Source organism: Chenopodium quinoa, unplaced genomic scaffold (genome assembly GCF_001683475.1).
Source record: "Chenopodium quinoa cultivar QQ74 unplaced genomic scaffold, ASM168347v1, whole genome shotgun sequence".
Classification (NCBI taxonomy): domain Eukaryota; kingdom Viridiplantae; phylum Streptophyta; class Magnoliopsida; order Caryophyllales; family Amaranthaceae; genus Chenopodium; species Chenopodium quinoa.
In genome coordinates, this window is record NW_018744626.1 from 6249198 (window position 1) to 6269869 (window position 20672).

The following is a 20672-nucleotide window of genomic DNA, read 5'->3' on the forward strand; positions in this document are numbered from 1 at the left end:
TTGGCTCGAAGAATATCAATTTTTTGTTTCTTTATGAAACCTTTTGCATGTTAAATTATCATCATCATAACTACTCATATTTTGAGTATTTTAGATCAAAAGGATACTACGTATACATTGTTGTGATTGTCTTCGTTGTATCTCGTAGGAGTCCTAATAGTTTCGTGATACCCGGTGTGTAAATTAGGGTCGAAAATATTATTACACCAAAAAAATAATGGGAAATATCAATTATTAGCCCCTGGCGAGGATCGAACTCGCGACCTTTCGCTTACGAAGCGAACGCACTACCACTATGCTACGGAGGCATTTGTTATTTGAATATTCTTTAAACATTAATAATCTCTTACATCGTTTTGCGGTTTAAATAACTCACTTTTCTACTTGGGCCTTTTGAGTTTGACCCACGAATTGTATCACTAAAATAGAGTAAGTTCATATTTGAAGTCTGGGTCTACCAAAAAACATCGTTATGAGAGTATTCAAAGTTTTAGACTTTCAGTACTAATATCGTAAGGTTAGTTTTTTTTGCTTGCATGGTTGAATTTGAACTTTTGAAGATCCTTGTTTCTCACCAATTTTTCTAATCTTAGATATATAACATTTATATATTAATAAACTAAATCATCATACAATATAATTACAAAGTAATACAAAAATTCTTACTCTTTTATGTCTCAACACCCTCCCTCAAGTTGGAGCATGTATATTTTGAACGTCTGACTTGGATAACAAAATAAATTTTAAAGTGCACTTGGCATTATTGTCTCCTTGATTTGATCTATTTGTTATATTCACGACAAAATATAAAAAATAACAATTGACATTTTGGTTATATAGTACTATTTTTTATTTTATCTTTTAGAAAATTTATTCTAGGATTGAGGGTTTTTCTCAAACCTACAGTCACACATCCCCTAGGGTTTTTAAGACATCCATTTTTTAAGGTTATAATACTTGATAGTTGATACATGTATGTTTCAGATTTTTGTTTAAACCCAGTGCTCCAATAATTTAAAGTTTTTGTTGAAAATTCATGTGCATGAGTTTCAAAGAGAGAGCTTTGTCAGGTACTCTAACAAGTTATTCTTTGATAAACGTATACTCTTCAAAAGGTGGTCATATAATGTTGCCTATGTTTATGGCCAAGCCAGTGAAGCAGGAGGGGTAAGGGTGTGTAGTTTGGGGAAGCTACAAGATGGTCATTATGCATGAACAAAAAGAGGACGGAGTCACGGAGATGGTGTGGCCGGTGGGCAAAAGCAGGCGGAGGAGGCAGTGTTCAGTGTTAGAAGGTTTGGGATAAACGCCCCCTTTCCAAAATCACCACTACACTCTACATACCCCTATATATTTGGCTGGCATCATTCCTTCAAGAAATATTGCAATCATGGAGCGAAAATTGATCTGAATATTACATAGAAAGAAAACGCTTCACATACTGATCGCAGACTCACAGTACATTGCAGTCCCTTTGAAACTTCACGACAGTTTTTTGACATTTACCTGATTGTAATCCCTTTGAATCTTACGATGATTTTTAACCCCGGATATTGCATAACTCAGATCACAACTAGACTAGAGTGAATGTAATAGTAGAAAAGTACATGATCAAAACCTTGTACAGTCTCAACAGAGGCAAAAGATAAAATAGGAGAGACTTCACTACTTCAGATATACTGATTCTGAAGAATTTTTATGCTGTAATATAATTTATTAACATTAGATACTCTATACAATCCGCTGAAGAACATGAGGTGTTAATGAAACAAGTATTTTAGTTCCTATCCGTGGCTTTCTTATTATTTTACGCCTTTTACATAGATTAAAATTCAAAGAAAAAAAAATTAATCATGATGATAGAAGCATCAAAAGGGTAAGGTAAACATTCTGGGGTAAAACGAAAAGTAAAAAAAAAAAAAAAAAAAAAGGGTTGTTACTTGGAAAAAAGTTGCCTGCATCGCCTATTAGGCTTACGTTGATGGCAAGCTGACTCACCAATAACGATCTCATTTACCAAGTCTTTGAATATGGATCGCTCTATATCGAGGACAACATTGGAAAATTCACCTCGGAAATCCGTCCAACTATCTGATCTATGCACAACATCCTCCCACAAGATGCATTTCAACCCATCCTCCTCTTCCTCTAAACTGAGATCCTGCTTTTTAACTTGAAGCAATTCTATCTCGGAGCACAACTCTCTCAGAAGCTTCTGAGCATTAAGGGTCTTCTTAGCAAGTTTTGCAGGCTTCAACCAAGGCTCACTAGGTTGGCCCATAATGGCCAACTTTCCGGTGAGAATTTCATTCACAGCATCAAATATGAGTTTGCGGTGAAACTTTTCAGGCTTGGATTTGCTGAGAGAAACCTCATCAACATTCCCCCCTTTGGCAAGCAAACTGCTTGCTTTTGTCTGCTCTAAAACATAAAACAGTTCTGGGTTGATAGGATGGCCAGATGGGTGGAGTTGGAAGGCTGTGAAACCCGAACTAAGCTCTCTGAGTAGGAGACCTGAAGCCAAGAGTATCTCAGATATGTATCTGTGGTCTGGATTAGTGTTCTCACACAGTGAGGCTATGTAATCTGTCTGGGCTTCATCATGAGTTGAGTTCAATCGTCTGAGCTTCTGAACCAAGTTGTCAATGCTCTGTAATTTCTTACGACTAATCTCAGAAGGAAGCTCCAAAACTGTATTCTGAGTAGAAATCTCATCTACTGTACTCCACAACTCTGTCTCGGCATCATTTGATTCAGCAACTAAATTTGTGTCATGAACACAAGGAACCAATCAGTGGGTTGTAGGAGAAAATAAAAAAATAAATTATATAGAAATTTGCCAAAAAAAAAAAAAGAGAGGGGGTGGGAGTGGGGGGGGGGGGGTCACACAGTGGCTTCTAATTATTGCAGTTTCCATATGGTGGAAATTTTTTTTGGTCATATTCTAAAATGATCCTCTACTTTTGCATATATCTCTAACATGGCCTCAGTCATATCTGTTTTATGGCTAACTTTTGGTGTTTGTTTAAGTTTATAAATATTAAAAGCATTACCTTTCAGCTAGAGATAAGTTGTTTTGACCCTTTCGGGTGGGTTGTTTTACACAAGTCATGTCAGAATTAAGCAATCAACACACAAAAAATACATTTCTGTCCAGATATGGCAATCAGCATAACATTTCAAACCATTTCAAGCATGACAAAGATCCTATTTCAATGCCATACAAAGTTCAGCGTTACTATGTAATCATCTTTATTCATTGAAGTGAATTCTGAGTCTTCATAAAAGGTTATTATTGCAGTATAACAAAAATATGCTAGCAAATCCTATGCACCTCAATGCAGAAACTACCATCTCAGGCCTCCTAGAAAAAGGAATGTAAGTTGACAATGAGTAAACCTACTGAATCAAAACTACAAAAGGACGGTGGCAAGGAAATTCTGGCTGCAAGCATCAATGGATGATTGGATGCAGCAGCTAGAAACCCATAATTTATCTTCACATGTATTTATATGGCAATGGGAAAAAATTAAAAAAAAAAATTTAAAATTAAAAATGATAAAAAAAAAAAAAAAAAAAAAAACCATTAAAAGGAATAAATCTTCACCTTTAAAGACATCTATAGTTTGTTTAACAGGAGATGGAGAGCCTTCCATGTATGCAGAGGAGTTGAGCACTGAAACAGGACTTGGCTGTTCAGGGGCAAAAGCAGGATATCCCATCATGCTCTCGTCTATCAACCTTAAGCTCAAATCCTGCAACAGATTATACATGTACATCCTTAGCCAAATGATCTAGAATGGTCCAAAACGGCCATCTCATGGTCATAAAAAGATCAAAAAAAAAAAAAAAAAAAAAACTTACTTCCTTTATTTCTTCAGAAACCCAACACTTATCCCCAGAAGGACTCTGAAAGACGGCTGCATCCACAGGCTGCTTGGTGCTGGTGCTTTCTGTATCCATTCTTGGCTCCAAATTGGCGTCAGATTGCACATATACATTATCTTCTTGACAGCACAAATTCCTAGATTCGCTACATTTTTCACTTGATTGATCATCAATTTGTTGCACACTGCTGGTCTTGGTTAATCGTTGTCTCCCACCTGGGGAGCTAGATTCAGTTGTCTGCCTACTAGGTTGCCTTCTAGATTTGTTTGAATCAGCAGGTGGGGTTGGAGGACGGGATCTCTTGTCAAACTCCAGCTTCTTCTGTTGCAATCTAGGGCTTACGGATCCCGAATTTTTTGATGAATTTGCAGTACTATCTTTGGCTATCTGTGATGATCTTGATGAAGATGGAGCCACTTTCAAATTTCTATTATTAAATTTCTTATTAGCAGCCTGATTTATGCGACTGTCTTTAATAGTCTGATCCTTGGGTATTTTGCTACCAACTGAATTCCTTCTGTGAGATGCACCATCGCTGCTCTGGGGCCGTTGAAGAGAAGACAAGCCATCAATAGGGATGATGGAGGAAGCAGGAATGCTAGATTTCTGGACAAGCTTAGCAGGCTTCATAATAACAATTGGGGATTCAAATGCTTTTGATGTGCCACTTCCCTTTTGTTTGGAAGCAATAGCTCTATTAGTGCGGAAGTCATGGGAGCTCCCAGCATTCGTATCAGAACCAATTCTACTGCCATGGTCCCTCTTGTCTCCCACATTAAAAGAGTACTCATCTTTTGAGGCCTCCAATATACCCTTTACTTGCATTGCTTCCAGTATCTGCTTCAGGGCACGAAGATCCTTTCCAGATTGTTTGAACTCGATATCTTTCAACCGTTTCTCCATTTCACCAAGAACTGACGGGGAAGTGCTTGATGTGCTCGGTGAGGATTTTATTTGTTTTGAAGCTTGCTTTGGAGAAGCTCGACCTCCATCCAGATTCTTCCATGGTGCTGGTTCAATAGGAATTTTCGAAGTAGGAATTGGTTTCATGATTGTATCAGAATTCTTCCACCTCGGTGAAGTTGACTCCTTCCTTGTGCTCCTTGGCGATTTGGGAAGACAAACTGGCCTGCTTACATCAGTTACTCTCAATGGTGCTAAAGAGGGACCATTGTCTTCAAGGAACATCTTTATTGGCCCCAATTGACTTTCATTGGAACGTTTAGAATCGGGCAACAAATCAAGGCCCATGAGTCTAGCTACCACACTAGAGGGCCGCGACTGATTATTTAATGGCTGCAGTGCACTTTTAGCTCTTTCATTAGAGATGTCGCTACTTAATTTTGAATCAGTATTGGAGCTCCTTGCAGAACTTTCTCTACTGTCCAAAGAAAACCTTGGAAGATCTTTAATCTTGCGACTTATCTCTCTCCCATCATAAGAAAATCTAGGAGCATCTCTTGGTATTGGAAAGAAAGATTCTTCCTGTGACTCATGAGATAATCTCGGTTGTTCATTTTCATTATAGTTCAACCTAGCATCACGAAGTTTAGCAAGAACTCTTAAAGATTCCTTAATGTCAGCTGTCATGTTATTCCCCTTCATCCCAACTCCTAATGATCCATCCACTGATTTCGACAACTGCTGAGGTCTTGGAGAATCACCATGTTTCAAAGTGTAGCCTGATTTATCCTCCTCCTTAGCAGTGGTCTGAACTGGTAGACCACGAGAGTCTCTGTACATTGAATCCTTAACCACATCCCGAATATCAACAGAAAGCCTTCCCATCCTGGGACTAGCACTAGTCTGGCTTATGACAGGGTCTCTTGAAGGAGTCTCTGGAAAAATAATTCGATCCATGGAAGATGGCTCTGGTTGTCCTGTTCTGCCGCAATCTAGGGAGGAAAATGATGATGACCGTGATGAAGAAGAAAAGGAGGCTCTTGATGATTCAGTGGATCCTCGTTTTTCATTTGCATTTTTGTTTAGATTCTTTTCCTGCAACCACAAAGCTAAATTATTCAATCTTAGTTGATACAAATTGATAACAAATGCAAGTAGTATCCTACATTGACGTATCCTCAGATGACTATACTCAAAGCTAAATTGGAAAGTAGTGCTTAAAACTCCAAAGTGTCAACATAATGAACTGCACTTGATACATTCACAGCTAATCATATTTTGTTGAAGTTGATTATTCATGAGTTCAAGCATTGGCCATCTCAAGGAGATTGTTGAGGAGTATACAAAACTAAAATGTTCCGCCACTTCATTATCACACTATATCATTCAATTTTCCTCACCGTGATTAAGTTTTAAGACTGGCATTTCTCTGTTCATCTATAATAATCCATATGCACAGGTCGCACACCCATCAAGTGATTAAACAAAACTAAGCATAGACATAACAAACTGCACATAAATGAAACAAATTAAACAAAGATAATAGAAAGGTAGCCAAGTTGATATCCAGTACCAGCGTTGCACGATTGTATGCATTACTAGAATCAGCATCCAGGTCTTCATTGCTACATTCAGAATTGCCTGTAGAAAAGGGCGATAGATGATTAATACATGGTACAGCATTGAGCATTTGGCAGGGGACAGGCAGGGTAGATGATTTCACACCACAGGTATACAATCTCAAAATTCAACATAAAATTAGCACCATCCTTTCACCCAATACTCGACGTGAACCCGTGACATGAAAAATGTAAATAGTAATTAAGATGAGAAACAAATTACATAAAGAATTTAAAATTGTGAATAGGTACTAGCAAGAACCACCAAATCAACAGAAGGTAGAATGCAAGTTATTATGACATTCTAACTCCTAAAAGTCCTATTTGCAAAAATCCAACCATAGGCACAAACAATAATGACAACCAAAACAACACAGTGTTAAAGGACAGTAGGTTGCCAAATATACAGAAGAATTATAAATGAGCATACAAGATAAGAGAATACATAATCAATCTAACAAATAGCAATGAAACAGTCAAAGATAAAATTATAAGAATATCCCAAATCAACCCAAAGTGCAATTACAGACTACCTGTTGGAGGAGGAGGAGGAAGGAGCCGCCGTGGGTTCGGCCGCCTCCCGGAGATGAGCTGTTGGCGGTCAAAGATTTGGAAAATTCCAGTCATACATCCAATTTGCTTCTGCAAATCTGGATTTTCATCTGCCAATGAATGCAACAATTTTGCAGCCATGGCACCAAAGAAATACAAAACACAACTACCACTTCTCCAAATTCACACACAAAATCCAAACACCCTAACCAATCCCAGATATACTTTTCCCTGTATTCTTTAGGATAATGTTTTATGCCATTTTCCTCCAAATTCAGCAAAATCCAAAATCCCCACCACCTCCTCAAATCTGAGTACAGAAATGTCAGACCCTCAGAATTTGGGAGTGGGGACAAACTATTACTCCTCGGTAATTAAGCTTGAAATTTGTCCTGATTAACTAAATTTAACACTCTTAAATCAGATTTTAATCATTAAAACGCCAAAATTTCAACCTCCAACCACCCAAAAATTAAACCCTAGAAATCACTTCTTCATTACCAACCTTCCAGTCCAAAAAACAAAATCAGTACAAATCAGTTAATCTATCTTCAAAATTAAGCAAGCTAGAACTAAGCAACCCCAGTAGTAATGTCTCCACCTACCAATTTGTGTAAAAATCAACTAAATGCAGGCTTTTACAGTACCAATTTTCTGGGTTTTTTGACCTGAAACTTAACTACCCAGTACAAATTGCAGGAAGATAAGAGATACCCAGATGAGCAAATTCAATTAGCTCAACTGGGTATCTAAAAAAAACCCCAGAAATTTGACTTATAGCTCATCAAGTGAATAACAATCAAAACCCTTGGAATGCAGGAAAAATCACAATCAAAATAAAAACTTTAAGGAAGAATAACTGCAGATCCAAGAAGAAATGTTTGAGTTTGATTTGCGCAGAACACAAAAATAAATGACAACCAAAAGACAGAGAAAATGACAGAAAATGAAGAATTGGAGAATTGTTAAATCAGAGAATATGGAATACAGAGTACTCTCCCTCTACCCATGTGATGCAGAGCAGGTGATTGGCTTTGATTAAAAAAAAAATTGAAAAATAAAAATGGGAAATTTCTTTAGGAATGAAAAAAACAAAAAGGGATTAAATTAGTGAAATCTAATGCATGGGATTTATCTGAAGGAAGAAGAATTTGTGGAGAGAGATGATCTCTTGCATGTGGAATGATTATATGGGTGGGGTCATGGAGGTACCTGCATGGGCATGTGAAGCTGTCAGTTGGAGGAGAGAGAGTGTGTGATAAAACATCTTAATTAGTAGGGTGTCCTTTTTTATTTTATTTGTTTCTTAATTTTTAATTTTTATGAGAAGGAAACTCACTCGAAAATGAACAAGATTATGGAGTTGATGTCTAGAAGTACTTTTTTTTTTTTTAATATTAGATACCTAAAACTCTAAAAGTATTTGTTTGATTGACAAAATGAATCTATACTATACATTAAAAGGCGTTTATAAAATTGTGTATGTGTCACGTGTACCCCTTCTTACACATGTATTATGCCACATCATCATTTAACAACCTCTACCATCATGCCACATCATCATTCAATTTAATTAAAAATGCATGCAAAGAGATTTGAACCTAAACTTCATTGAATAAAAACCACATGCATTGTCATCTTAGCTAGAATTAAATTATAATCTATATTTCCACATTTATGTATAAATATATATTGTACAAGTATTATAATGTAATACTTCCTCCGTTTTTTTATTATTGCATCATAGGGGTTGAATACAAATATTTTGGTATTGGAAAAAAGTAAGAGAGAGAAAGGTAAAAATACAAAATTGCTCATATGACATATTGATAAATTAAAAAGTAAGTGTGAAAAAGCAAGGGTATGTTGGGTATTTGTAGTGTGAACACAAGTAATTTTTTTCCTAAAGTGGAAATGATGCAATATTTATGAAACTTCCTAAAAAGACAAGTGGTGCAATAATAAAATAACGGAGGAAGTATAAAACCAAAAAAATCCAAAATGAGTTATTGTAGTCATTGTTTTCAAATTTAATACATAAAAAAATTATAATGTACGTCTTTTAAAGCGTCTAATATAAAAACGAAATTATTCAAAGTATCACCCGGGCAAAAGCCCGGGCCACACACTAGTTACATACTTATATTGCGGACATATACTTATATTGCGGACATATATACCACTAAAAAATATTTGTAAACCTATTTTCCCTCGTTGATATTATTAACAAAAAAAATTAAACCAAAAGAGATCCACAAACATAACTAGCTATACCAAATTTTCCATATCATTACAGTTTTTCTCCTTTTCTTTTAAAAATACTAAATTGACAATAGATTTTTCTTTTGAAGAAGAAGAAGAGATTTTTTTTTTAAACAAAAATATAATGGCTCATTTCCTAGCCTACGTTCCACTGAAAGCAACTATTCAACCATTTTATGTGGATAAACAGTTCCATATTCCAAATATTATTGGTTAGTTGCTACTTGATTTATATTACTCCATTTTTTGTTTGTTTGAAACTTGCCACTTGATTACTTTACGAGTTAATATAAGGTAAAGCATTATTTTTTTAAAAAAGTCATAGAATAAAATACAGAGTAAAGCTAAAAATAATAATAATAATAATAATAATAATAATAATAATAATAATAATAATAATAATAAATTAAATTAAATTTAAAAAAAAAATTATTGTAACATTCAATATATAAGTATTTATTGTTAAAAGAAAAAAATACGACCGTATATTAAAATCTTTAAAATATATTTCAGAAAAAAAATTCATAGAAATTTGGTAAATCAAGGTTGGATGAATTAGAGGTAGTAATTAGGTTGTTGGATATGAGTTTGGGACATGTCCATTAGATCGAGATGGACATATGGATAATATTTGAGTGAGAAGACTATTCCTTTGAGTACTTAATTAGTCAAATTTGGATATATCTATTGCCAAGTAGGTTTTTTTTTTTTAAAAAAAAAAACTAATCAATTTTACTTTTTGACAGGAGCAAATCAATTTACCTTATACTTTATTTGATGTGAATTAAATCAAGTAAATTGCAAGTCATTACATTCACATATGATTTGAGAGTGAGTCATCGATTCGGTTTGGATCAGGTTTATCAGGTCTAGATGAATTCCAAATATAATTGTTGAGTAATAAAAAAAAATACATTATAACTAATAGAATAATTATTTATACATTAATGTTTATTTTCTTTTTTGATAAATTATCAGGCTTTAATATATAATGTCTACATAAAACCGTCTTTCACGACTCTATGAAAAAAAATAAAATAAAATAAAAAATCTAAAAAACCCTTTGCCAAAGGATGAATACTCAATTGTCAAGGGGAGTTAGAATGGTAGGTAATGGTATAACTCTTTAAAAAAATGAATTAAACTTCACCACAAATAAGATGACTACTGTGCTATATGCAAGAGTTCAACTATTCAAATAACATGTAAGAATGACTAATTCCAACTCAAAATCTCTATTTATTATCCTATTTTTCATTGATTGGTACATGATGCATGGCCCTACCTTTCTTTTGTAACCCTAAACCCCACTAATCTCAATATCTCATTATTATAAGATAGGCATAAATCATTATTGCATGATTAAATAGCTACTGAATTGAAAAGAATTCATTATTTTATATTTTTATTTGTATCATCCAAATAACCCAATGTCACAAATAATGAGTGATCATTTTATCCTTTCAAGTCTTTCCAAATCCAGTCAAATAACTGATAACCCTTAGTTAAAGGCAACTTTTTTTTAGTTTTTACAAAGTTGTAAACATTAACTACTAATCATTGCACAAGAAAGAAAATTATTCCCTTGAAGAATTAAGTGATTACAACTTCACAAGGGCAAGTGATTCTTAAAGCTAAAGTTTGCTACACAACCATACCTTGAGACTGGAGTAGTAATGCCATATACAAGTATAAGGAAACTTTGTTGTAGTAGCAAACTAGCAACTTGCTACCACATCATCTACATGGCATAATTCTATAGTATTATACTACAATAGTCAATAGAGTTGCTAAGTGAATGATTGGCAGATGACGATAGTTTTGAGAGAAGACTATTTTAGCTATTGTGAACCTCTTATTTTTTAAAATAAAAATAAAAGATTATGGTACGATGACTTCTAGAAAAATAGATATGCCTTAGTATAGATGCTAATTAATTAATACGGAGTATTGTAATGAGTCATAGATAAATAAAATAAAATAAAAAACTTAAATGTTAAAATAATATGTATATGACCCAAATGGTTGATACACTACTAAACATATAGATTAAAATTTATATAGAGGGTGGAGTTATGTGATGGCATTGGACATGTTTGTTAATAAAATGATCATTATCTTTTTAGTAAGATTTCCTCCAAATAATATTGGTTAATTATTTTCTGATTGCTCTATGTAAAACAAGTTTTGGACTTGAAGGTCTATGCATGCATTCCTCCTCTTATTCTTCTCAATGTCTAGGTTTTTTTATTAGAATTTGAGATTCAACGATATAAACTGTGGGAATTTTTTTTTTAAAAAAATTAAAGATACAATGAGATGGAAGCAAATACTTGCATTAGTACAATGAAATCAAATTACGTAGTAAGTTTTGTGTCGAACCAGGTTGAATTGACCTATTACCCACCCGGTTCCACAGACCCATCCCTACCCGCCCATAACAGCTCGCGCCATGGAACAGACCTAAAATAAATTGAGGTAAGCTTTTGATGGCTCATTACTGCCATATTCAGTACATGAGAAACTCAAAAGATCAAAGTTAACAGCCAAAAATGACTTTTATTCCAGCAGTACTAGTAAAGAATGTAGCTTTCTCTAGCATCTACATCAAAGGGGTAGTTCGATATGATATATTGCTTAGTATTAGCTCAGCTGGCAAAATCAACAACCCCAAAAGAAAACAAGATCACAATAATAATAATTAAAAAAAATACTATTTTTTAAGGCAAACATGTCAAAACATTCATGATTCATGCACATAATTCCATAACCAAACAATGCATTCCGTAATTAAATACTCCGTAGTATACAATATATATGCATGGTCCAAAATTACTAGTCATTTTCATGTACGAAAATCAAGGTGGGAGATTCATAATATAGTTTCAACATGATTTGCTGAGAAAACTTAACATCTCTTTCAAGCAGGATCTTAAACATTATGGTATTGAACCTCCATCATAATTACACAATTATTGTCATAATCATGATTAACAGCAATCCAAACAAATGTAACCATGTGCTAATTTGTTTTCGGTTTGTGCCGTTGTGCCTGCAATATTCCAGCATGTTACCTGTGTACAACCAAACTAGACTTTGTTTGCAGCACAAGACAGCAGGGTACTATAAAAGAAGGTACAAACTGTAAGATCATTATATTAGTACATAGGGAGAAAAAAAAAAAAAAAAAATCAGCCGCATTGAAAACATGGCTACAGGTTCGGTTCAACTCCTTGGCAACTCTCTTAATAAGAGGCTCAACAGCATTACACGTCTTGACATTGAATTACAGCTTTTTATCACGATCCAGTTAAAAGAATAAATTATAAGCCTATCATCTATGATTTACTTGTAAGTTGTACATTTCTGTCACAAAACTAAATAAAACCTAAAGTACAAAAATGAGGGCCACCATCGAGAATAGGCAGTCATAGCACTGCTCGGATGTGAGTGAGGCCTTTAAGGGTACATGCTCAACAAACTCACAGCGACAAACAAACGACAAACTAAAGTCTGTCAACCCCTGAAGTATACAGCCAGCACTGGCAGATATAACCTAATAGGCGCCAAACATCTTACGAAAATTCAACCAGCTTTTAGCAGAATGTTACTACCAAAACAGTGCTATGAGACGGGGGCAATATTTGAATATTCTTCTTGCCTTCCGTAGTTACCAACAATTTTAGAATAAAAGTTCCAAGACCTGCTTGCAATGGAGATGGGCCTTTGACCAAATGGATTTTCCTGGATGAATTTCTGGACATTCTCAGCCTCTGCCAGTCTTTCAAGATAATTACGAAGATCACCACCAGGCCCTGTCATGATTTCAAATTATGAAAAAAGCATTACACAATACTATAGATAATTCTACTTAAAATACGAAAATTGAAGGGGTAATGGCAGCAAATGTATTAAATTAATACAGAACAGAACCAACAAGAGGAGCTGACACGTGTATTTGAAATAAAACCAAGCACTAATATAGATCCAACCCAGGTAGATCAACAATAATACAGCATGTCAATTGTCAAATATGATTATCAAGCAGGACACTGAAACAAATACTATCCAGTAGCAAGTTACCCATAATATAAACTTCTATAATGGTTGAGGTAATATTACCTAGTGAATGATCACCAGCATTCTTGTAACTGTATGGACGCGGAAATATGGCTGTATTGGGCTGAACAACAGACGTACCAAAAAAGGTAAAGAGTATTAGAACAGTATCAGAGGTGACCTGACAATGATTGATGAATATAACACTGATCCAATGAAAGCCTATTCTGTGAACATATCTGAAGACAATGTATATAATTTAGCACCTACAGGATTCCGTAAAGCTTTGTATGGTGAATCATCCAACAATACTGTATTTGTTTCATTATAATATCCAGCATCCCAAGGAAGGCGTGACCCCTTGGTGTCCCACCACAGGTACTTAAGTTCCTTTAGAACAAGGGGCTTCTCCCTGTTTTCAAGGGTTTTGTATTCTGTAGCAGTACAATGGGATTGATCCTGGAAAGAGTTTCTCGCTTAGTCAGAAACCAAACTACAAAGGTCGAATTGAAAAAGGCATTAAGAGTATAAAACTATAATTGTGAGAAAATGCAACAATGAGAATTAAGTATCAAGATCAAACTAGAATCAAGACACAACATACAGATCGCAGAATATTTTTATTTGAAAAACAATGTGCCACTAATAATTGTGACATATTATGAAGCAAATTCAGAATAATAACTGTATGTTTTAACTTATTCTCAGCTATTAATCCATCTTAAGGAAAAAAAAAAAAAAATCCCCCATAAGCAGCTAATCAACCACTTAAACTAATTGTTGAAAGATAAACTCATAAAAAAATTAAGAAAAGTGGTAAAGTTCAGTCTCTAAAATTATGTTTTTAAAAAAAAAATTAAAAAAAAGCAGATTTTACGACACTGCAGCACAACCGCGGCAGCTTTCAGTATGGACTGTAAACTCTGCTAGACCAGGAAAGGTAGAGGTTCTAAATGAGCATGACCTTACAACCAACTAGTCAGGAGTCACAGGCAAGCAGTTTTCTAAATTATCACTCTGAAGAATTTGCCAAATTTTCCTTCCTTTAGGAGGAACAACTAAATAAAAAAAAGCTTCCTAAACATCTTCTGATTTTTCGTGGCATATCTTAAATATATTTTTCCTCGTATATATCATGGAGTAGAACAGAAAGTAACAGTCACAATACCAGAAAAAGAATTGTAGCATTTGTACACAGTTATCTTACTTTATCATAAATTGGCAAGATTTTACTAATAGAACACTAATTGAAAAGACAAGCACATCATTATAACATATATAAACTCCATTGTTGGATATTAATGTCTTACCCAACAGAATCTTAACCTATCCTTGGAATCCTCCAAGAGAAAGTCTACCACCTTCTTCAAGTTCTGCCTGCAAGAAAAATTAGAGATCCCATAAGGCAATCAATCAGGTTACTGTTGCCAGAAACAAGAATGAGAATATATACTCCTTGTGCAGATATAACAGCAGCCACATCCAAGTATAATCAATAGCTATTCGTAACAACATAGCTACATTGAATTCATAGACACAAGGCAATAACAAAGACAATTATTGAAATTTCATAGACTAATACCTTTGAATTTCATATTATGGATAGTGTTACAGATGAGGATCTAATAAATTACCCAGCCTTGTCAAATTAGACATGTTTACAAGTTACAGGGTACTGAATACAACACTGGAGAAAACCAAAAGAATATTTTACAACAGATTCAATCAAGGAGAAAAAAAAAACCTCATAATCCACAAAAAGATGAGTGAATTGATAGAGATAATTACCTAGTTCTTGATGACCAAATGCCCACATCAAATCTATCAAAGCAGAACTGCAGAAATTCATCGCAGAAAGGACGTTTGAAGACTGAATTTACAACGGAAAAGTGTCAAACATAAATATGAAATCAATCAAAATAAGTAGAATAACACAAATTAAGGTGATGAATAAGTGAGATTAGGTAAAATTCTTTAACCTGCTTTCGTTGCCACCCTTGTATCCGGCTTATATCGATGACTATAACCCACGACTATGTCAACCAATATCCCATTCACATCAAGGACAAGAAGCTTTCTTCTAGAATTTGGCACAACTCCTTTTAATGACAATGGCAAAGCTTGCTGTTTCACAGGATTGTCACACATAGGCACATTTTCTAAATGGTTATTTTTTGAAGCACTAATCTTATCGACTGGAACACCAGATCCAGACATGATATTTGGGATACTCAAAGAAGTCTCTACCAAAGAACTGATTGGCATCACTTGTGTAGAGGAATCAGCTACATCTCCTTCCAAGGGTTCTTCAATAGTTGCGGATTTAGAACGCTTCTTTTTTTTCTTCTTCACCTTCTTTTTTAATTGGCCATCTATGAGCACATTCTCCAAATCATTATTATTAGAAGTGCTCAACTTCAAATCAACTGGATCACCAGATACAGACACAATATTTGGATTGCTAATAGAAGTCTCTACCACAGAACAGATAGGAGTCCCCAATTTTGAGACATCAGTTACCTCTACCTCCATGGTTTCTTCACAAGATGCAGCAGGTCTCTTCTTTTTACGCTTCTTCTTTACTTTCTTTTGAACTGGCTGGTCACGCATAAGTACATCCTCCAAATCATTATTTTTGGAAGCACTTGTCTCCATTTCAACTGGAACTCCAGATAAAGACAAGGTATTTGCATCACTCAAAGAAGTATCTAGCAGAGAACTGATTTGAATCCCCTGTTTTGAGGAATCAGCTGCCTCTTCTTTCATTGGTTCTTCACAAGATGCACTTGTTTCCATTTCAGAGCGCTTTCTTTTATTCTTCTTTGCCTGCTTTTTTTTATTCTTCTTCTTTACCTGCTTTATCACTGGATCTTCATCCATGAGGACATTTTGCAAATCATTATTATTGGAAGCACTCATCTTCACATCAGCTGGAATATCAGATACAGACACAATATCTGGATTGCTCAAGGAAGTCTTCTCCAAAGAACAGACAGGGGTATCCAGTTTCAAATCATTACATACTTCTCCCTTCCTGGTTTCTTCACACGAAGCATCAGGGCCCTTTTTTTTACGCCTTATCCTAAACTTCTTTTTGACTGGATGGTCATGCATGAGCACATTCTCCAAACCATTATTTCTGGTGGCACTCATCTCCATATCTACTGGAATGCTAGAAACATTCACAATATTTGGCTTACTCAATGAAGTGTCTACCACAGAACAGAATTCCACGCCCTGTTTTGAGGCATCAATTACCTCTTCTCTCGTAGGTTCTTCACAAGATATAGGCTGCCTTTTTTTACTCTTCTTCCTACAATAGGTTTTTATTGATGGTGTCAACTCTACAGTTTCATCTTTACCTTCCTGACCCGAATCAATGGGTGCTTCAGCATTGGCTTCGTGTACTAATATCGTCCGATCACTAGCCGATGGAGAAATAAGGTGCTTTCCACCTGAATATGTTGAGCCCAACTCCAGAGCATCTTGACTACTAGCAGGAGTAGCAGCTGCCCCCTCTGAACTATCTACTGCAACACTGTCTGCTGCTAATATCTCTTCATTTTGGTTAGTATGACTAGGTTGTAAAGCACATTTTACAGTATCAGCTTCATTTTTCATCCCCACAATCACAGTATTTGAACCAACACCGCCATTGGCATGCTGTTCAAGCTGCAAACCTTGAGTAACCACTTTTTCATGCATTTGAGGTGTAATCAGCTTGGAGTCATAATGTTCACAAGAGCGAGGGTTCACTGAAGTTTCTTCACATGTCCGCTGTTGGCCATTCACGTGATACACAGGCTTCTCATACCTATAAGAACGACGATCTGGATACTGAAATTGCGCAACATTGCGGGACCTACCTCCATATAAGTCAATCCGAGAATCACATCTACTAAACTTCCGGCTATGGAAATCATCTTGTAAGTTGATGGGAGACCTACTCCTGCTTCTTTGCCTTTTGAATGGCCGACTCCATAAACTAACATTCTCATGTCCTTTAGCAGAATTGCAAAAACTCCTATTTTTTTCTCCGGAAACTTCACAACTGAGCCCATCAACACGTCGCATGTCAAACCAACCATCAGATGCTTTTAGACTACTTTCACCTAACGAACTTTGATAGTTCTTGAAACCAGCAGGATCTTGAGCCGTCGTTGTATTGGCGTATTGATTTGCCACACCAAAATAACCAGAATCTCGAGCAGCTTCTGCGTTTGGTTTTTCATTCCAGTTGTAGGTAGAAGTAGCATATTCATGGAATCCATGGAGATATCTACACAGTTCTCCACGGGTACATCTACCCTTCGTAAACTGAAGGCAAACCTCTCGTATTGGCTTGTCACAACCAAAATTACCAGCCAACCTGTTTCTCTGCCTCTCATAAGACGAACTTCTTGCATTTACATCCATTTCTTCTCTGCTACCAGCCAACTGCACACCATCCTTTGTCAACCATGCTTTGTTTTGCTCACAGAAAGCATGTGTGTCACGACATGGTTGGTTTACATAATTATTGTGATCGTGACTTTGAGATATCCTGAAATTGGTAGCTATACTGCCATCAACGAAATGAGGAGATCTCGAAGTTCCAGAAACTACTTGACGTTGTTCAGCACTCCATGAATCAGACCTTGGTCTATCATACACAGTAACAGGGTGCAAATGTAAACAAGATGATCCACGATAACATCTTCCCCTGAGGTAATTTCGGCAGGGTGATTTTTCCCTGGACTCCCTCGAAAAAGCACCAGTTCTCAAAAGATTATGCATATTTTCTCTGTCATGCTCTTGAGATGTCCTCAAAGTGACATCTCGACTTCTTTCGCCAGAACCAGGGTAATTAAAAGTTTCTGTAATTCCTTGATGTTGAGTATTCAAATCATGTCTGGAACTGGCATATGTATTAACTGGGTGCCAACGTTTGCATGATGCTCCAAAATCACATTTGCCTCTGAGGAAATGCTGACAAGGAGATCTGCTCCTGCATTCTCTTGAAAAAGACATGATCGTTGAATTATTTTCCTTATTTGCTTCAACATGTTCCAGAGAAATCCTTCCAAAGTTGTCTCTATTCCTTCCATCAAAACCAGGATCTCTTACTGCTCTGTCTACTTGCTGCTGCTCTACTCTCGAATTATGAAAACTGGGCATTTCAGGGTGCAAATATGGGCAAGATACTCCACGGTAGCACCTTCCACTCTGAAATCTACGGCAAGGAGACCTGCGACCTCTTGATGAAAATTTAGCTGTGGAACCAGCTTCTTCATTTGTTCTATATAATTGTGAGTTTCCAACGGTTGAAACATCACCCAACTTTTCTGGCTCATTCTGACAGAACCTAGATCTATCATGTTCATCAGATTCAGAGTGTAAAAATCTACAAAATGCTCCACGAGTACAGTTGCCTCGTAAGTTGTCACGACATAAAGGCATTTGAACCTTATCATGTCTTAATTGATCGCCACTAATTCTCCTGGGCACCATCGTTCTTCTGGATCCCGTTCCAAATGAGCACCGTTGCTGCTTACTGTACCATTAGGTTGTGTATGGAGTTGGCTGATATGCTGCTCCTGATACAAAGGTCTTTCGGAAACAGTTTGCTCCATTCTAGATCTCACTTAACGGCCACAAGTCTAATGCTTGCTCGTTTCAAGAAGAGGGTATTTATCCAGCATTCTATTTTGCTTAAATTTCCAGCCCAAACTTGGTGAATTTCTCCACCTTTTAATTACAGTTGCTTGAGTCTGGAAGAATATCAAGTTACCACCATACAATCTCTATCCAAACAAAGAAACATGAAACAAAGTGTAATTAGGAAGGGAAATACGGTGAGATTTTCAGATCATTTGTATAAGAATATATTTGAAGATAATCCTAAAGAGGGATAGATAGGTTAAAAATGTCAATGAAGCCACTACAAATAAAAGTTGTATAAGCATTCAGATCAATTGATGTATAATGTACAGAGATCAGAAGCAGCCAAATTAGGACTAATCAAGAGTTCTACTACTAAAAAGACAAACAAAGAAAAATATAAGCAAATGTAGGAGCATGCAAAAGCAATCTGAACCTTCAGGGTGGAGAATGCCTTCTCCATTATTTAAGTCCCAATATTACAGAAGCAAACCAATTTTAAGTACAAACATTTGGCTATGGATAACAATAGCAAAAACCTGGGGTACATAGATAATTTCACCTAAAGTACACATGTTGCATTCTTAACACTTCGGACAAGTATGGTTACTTTGGTCAGTCAGATACAATATTATATGAAAACATGTACGAACATTTTGCCTTGGAAGAACACATTAGAATTTGGTACCTAGACTCTAAATTGCACCTAAAAAACCAATGTTGCAGTCTTCACGCTTTGAGATTAATAAGTTTACTTAGGGAGTTAAACACCATAATTTACAATGAAAGTTAAAAAACACACGGATATTCCATATGTACAAACACTTAGCTGAGGATGATAATGCTAAAACCTTTATACAATTCGAGTACTCATATCGCATTGCCACACTCTTCAAACTTTGATTTGGGTATGTTACTTGAGAGTTGAGAAGTTACACCTTAAATTTACAACAGAAACATAAATATTACGGAAGATAGCTGTGTGACTGTCCAATTCTCCGACAATACAAAGATGTTGGATCAGGGGTGGTAACAACCTAACAAATTAAGTAGAGATTGATTGGGGTAGTACTGTAGCAGATATAGCTCAGCTCAACTTACTTCATAGTCAAAATTGAAATTTCAAGCTCAACTCAATCTGAAATTGAAATTGATTTTAACCTGAGCTCAAGACGAGCTCCACTAACAAAACACAAGTAAAATAATATACTTGCTTAATTTACAATATTTCTAACTTATTTGCCAAAATTTTGCGATTCTTATAGTTTCGTGTCAAAATCAACATTGTAATCATACATCATAGCTTATCTATTCCATGTAATCCATATATTTAAGCCAGTTTCATCTTTCATGAGCTTTTATGCCAAACTCAGCTTTCATTATAGCTCAACTATTCCATATAATTTATGTATTTAAGCTAGTTCGCGAGCTTTTATGCCAAGCTCGGCAATGCCTAGCACATCACATTATGGACCCAAGCCAAGCTTTAACCAAATCGAGCTCAGATCGATACTAGTACATAAAATTAAGCTCGTAATTATCCTTAAATTTATTACTAATTGAATTCTAATCAAATCTAATATATCTAAACATTGAGGAATGCTACAGTTTTCTGTTCATCTATCTTTAATTGATCAAACCATGACCCCTTCCCTTCAAAAATCCCAATCTATAAATAAATGTAAATCAAACTCACAAATTCGCATATTTACAAATTCACAAATGCAATGACATAACCTAAAACAAATT

The 20672-nt window shown here is 35.5% G+C and overlaps 2 protein-coding genes and 1 non-coding gene across 6 annotated transcripts; all 3 read right to left on the reverse strand.

Moving 5' to 3' along the window:
* Positions 1 to 236: 236 nt before the first annotated feature.
* On the reverse strand, positions 237 to 308 carry TRNAT-CGU. The gene has a single exon. It is a non-coding gene; the product is annotated as a tRNA-Thr (tRNA).
* A 1453-nt stretch (positions 309 to 1761) lies between these two features.
* Positions 1762 to 8490, reverse strand: LOC110700731 (protein LONGIFOLIA 1-like). 2 transcript variants are annotated; one of them, XM_021878332.1, is made up of 5 exons: positions 6944 to 8490; positions 6365 to 6432; positions 3865 to 5886; positions 3608 to 3755; positions 1762 to 2760 (listed from the first exon to the last, which is right to left on the reverse strand). In XM_021878332.1, the coding sequence occupies exons 1-5, from the start codon at positions 7101 to 7103 to the stop codon at positions 1937 to 1939; spliced, it is 3222 nt and encodes a 1073-aa protein (XP_021734024.1). In that variant the 5' UTR covers positions 7104 to 8490; the 3' UTR covers positions 1762 to 1936. The 2 variants fall into 2 exon arrangements, with proteins under 2 accessions (XP_021734024.1, XP_021734025.1); XM_021878333.1 differs by lacking the exons at positions 6365 to 6432; positions 6944 to 8490 and adding an exon at positions 6192 to 6310.
* Positions 8491 to 12345: 3855 nt separating this feature from the next.
* LOC110700732 lies at positions 12346 to 18822 on the reverse strand. 3 transcript variants are annotated; one of them, XM_021878335.1, is made up of 6 exons: positions 15263 to 18822; positions 15072 to 15153; positions 14594 to 14660; positions 13554 to 13742; positions 13347 to 13407; positions 12346 to 13039 (listed from the first exon to the last, which is right to left on the reverse strand). In XM_021878335.1, the coding sequence occupies exons 1-6, from the start codon at positions 18771 to 18773 to the stop codon at positions 12849 to 12851; spliced, it is 4101 nt and encodes a 1366-aa protein (XP_021734027.1). In that variant the 5' UTR covers positions 18774 to 18822; the 3' UTR covers positions 12346 to 12848. The 3 variants fall into 3 exon arrangements, 2 of the variants coding, with proteins under 2 accessions (XP_021734027.1, XP_021734026.1); XM_021878334.1 differs by having other exon boundaries at positions 12909 to 13039; positions 13550 to 13742; positions 15263 to 18778; XR_002507265.1 differs by lacking the exons at positions 12346 to 13039; positions 13347 to 13407; positions 13554 to 13742 and adding an exon at positions 14866 to 14970 and having other exon boundaries at positions 15263 to 18778.
* Between the last annotated feature and the right edge of the window lie 1850 nt (positions 18823 to 20672).

Excerpts from the sequence above, each read along its gene's own strand:
- LOC110700731 (XM_021878332.1), bottom strand. The coding sequence starts at position 7,103 with ATGGCTGCAAAATTGTTGCATTCATTGGCAGATGAAAATCCAGATTTG. Across the intron at positions 6,433-6,943 it reads TCCTCCTCCTCCTCCAACAG|GCAATTCTGAATGTAGCAAT; the intron begins GTAGTCTGTAAT and ends CCTTTTCTACAG. Across the intron at positions 2,761-3,607 it reads AACTATAGATGTCTTTAAAG|TTGCTGAATCAAATGATGCC; the intron begins GTGAAGATTTAT and ends ACACAAATTTAG.
- LOC110700732 (XM_021878335.1), bottom strand. The coding sequence starts at position 18,773 with ATGGTGCCCAGGAGAATTAGTGGCGATCAATTAAGACATGATAAGGTT. Across the intron at positions 13,743-14,593 it reads ATAGGTTAAGATTCTGTTGG|GATCAATCCCATTGTACTGC; the intron begins GTAAGACATTAA and ends AACTCTTTCCAG. Across the intron at positions 13,408-13,553 it reads ACAAAGCTTTACGGAATCCT|CCCAATACAGCCATATTTCC; the intron begins GTAGGTGCTAAA and ends TCTGTTGTTCAG.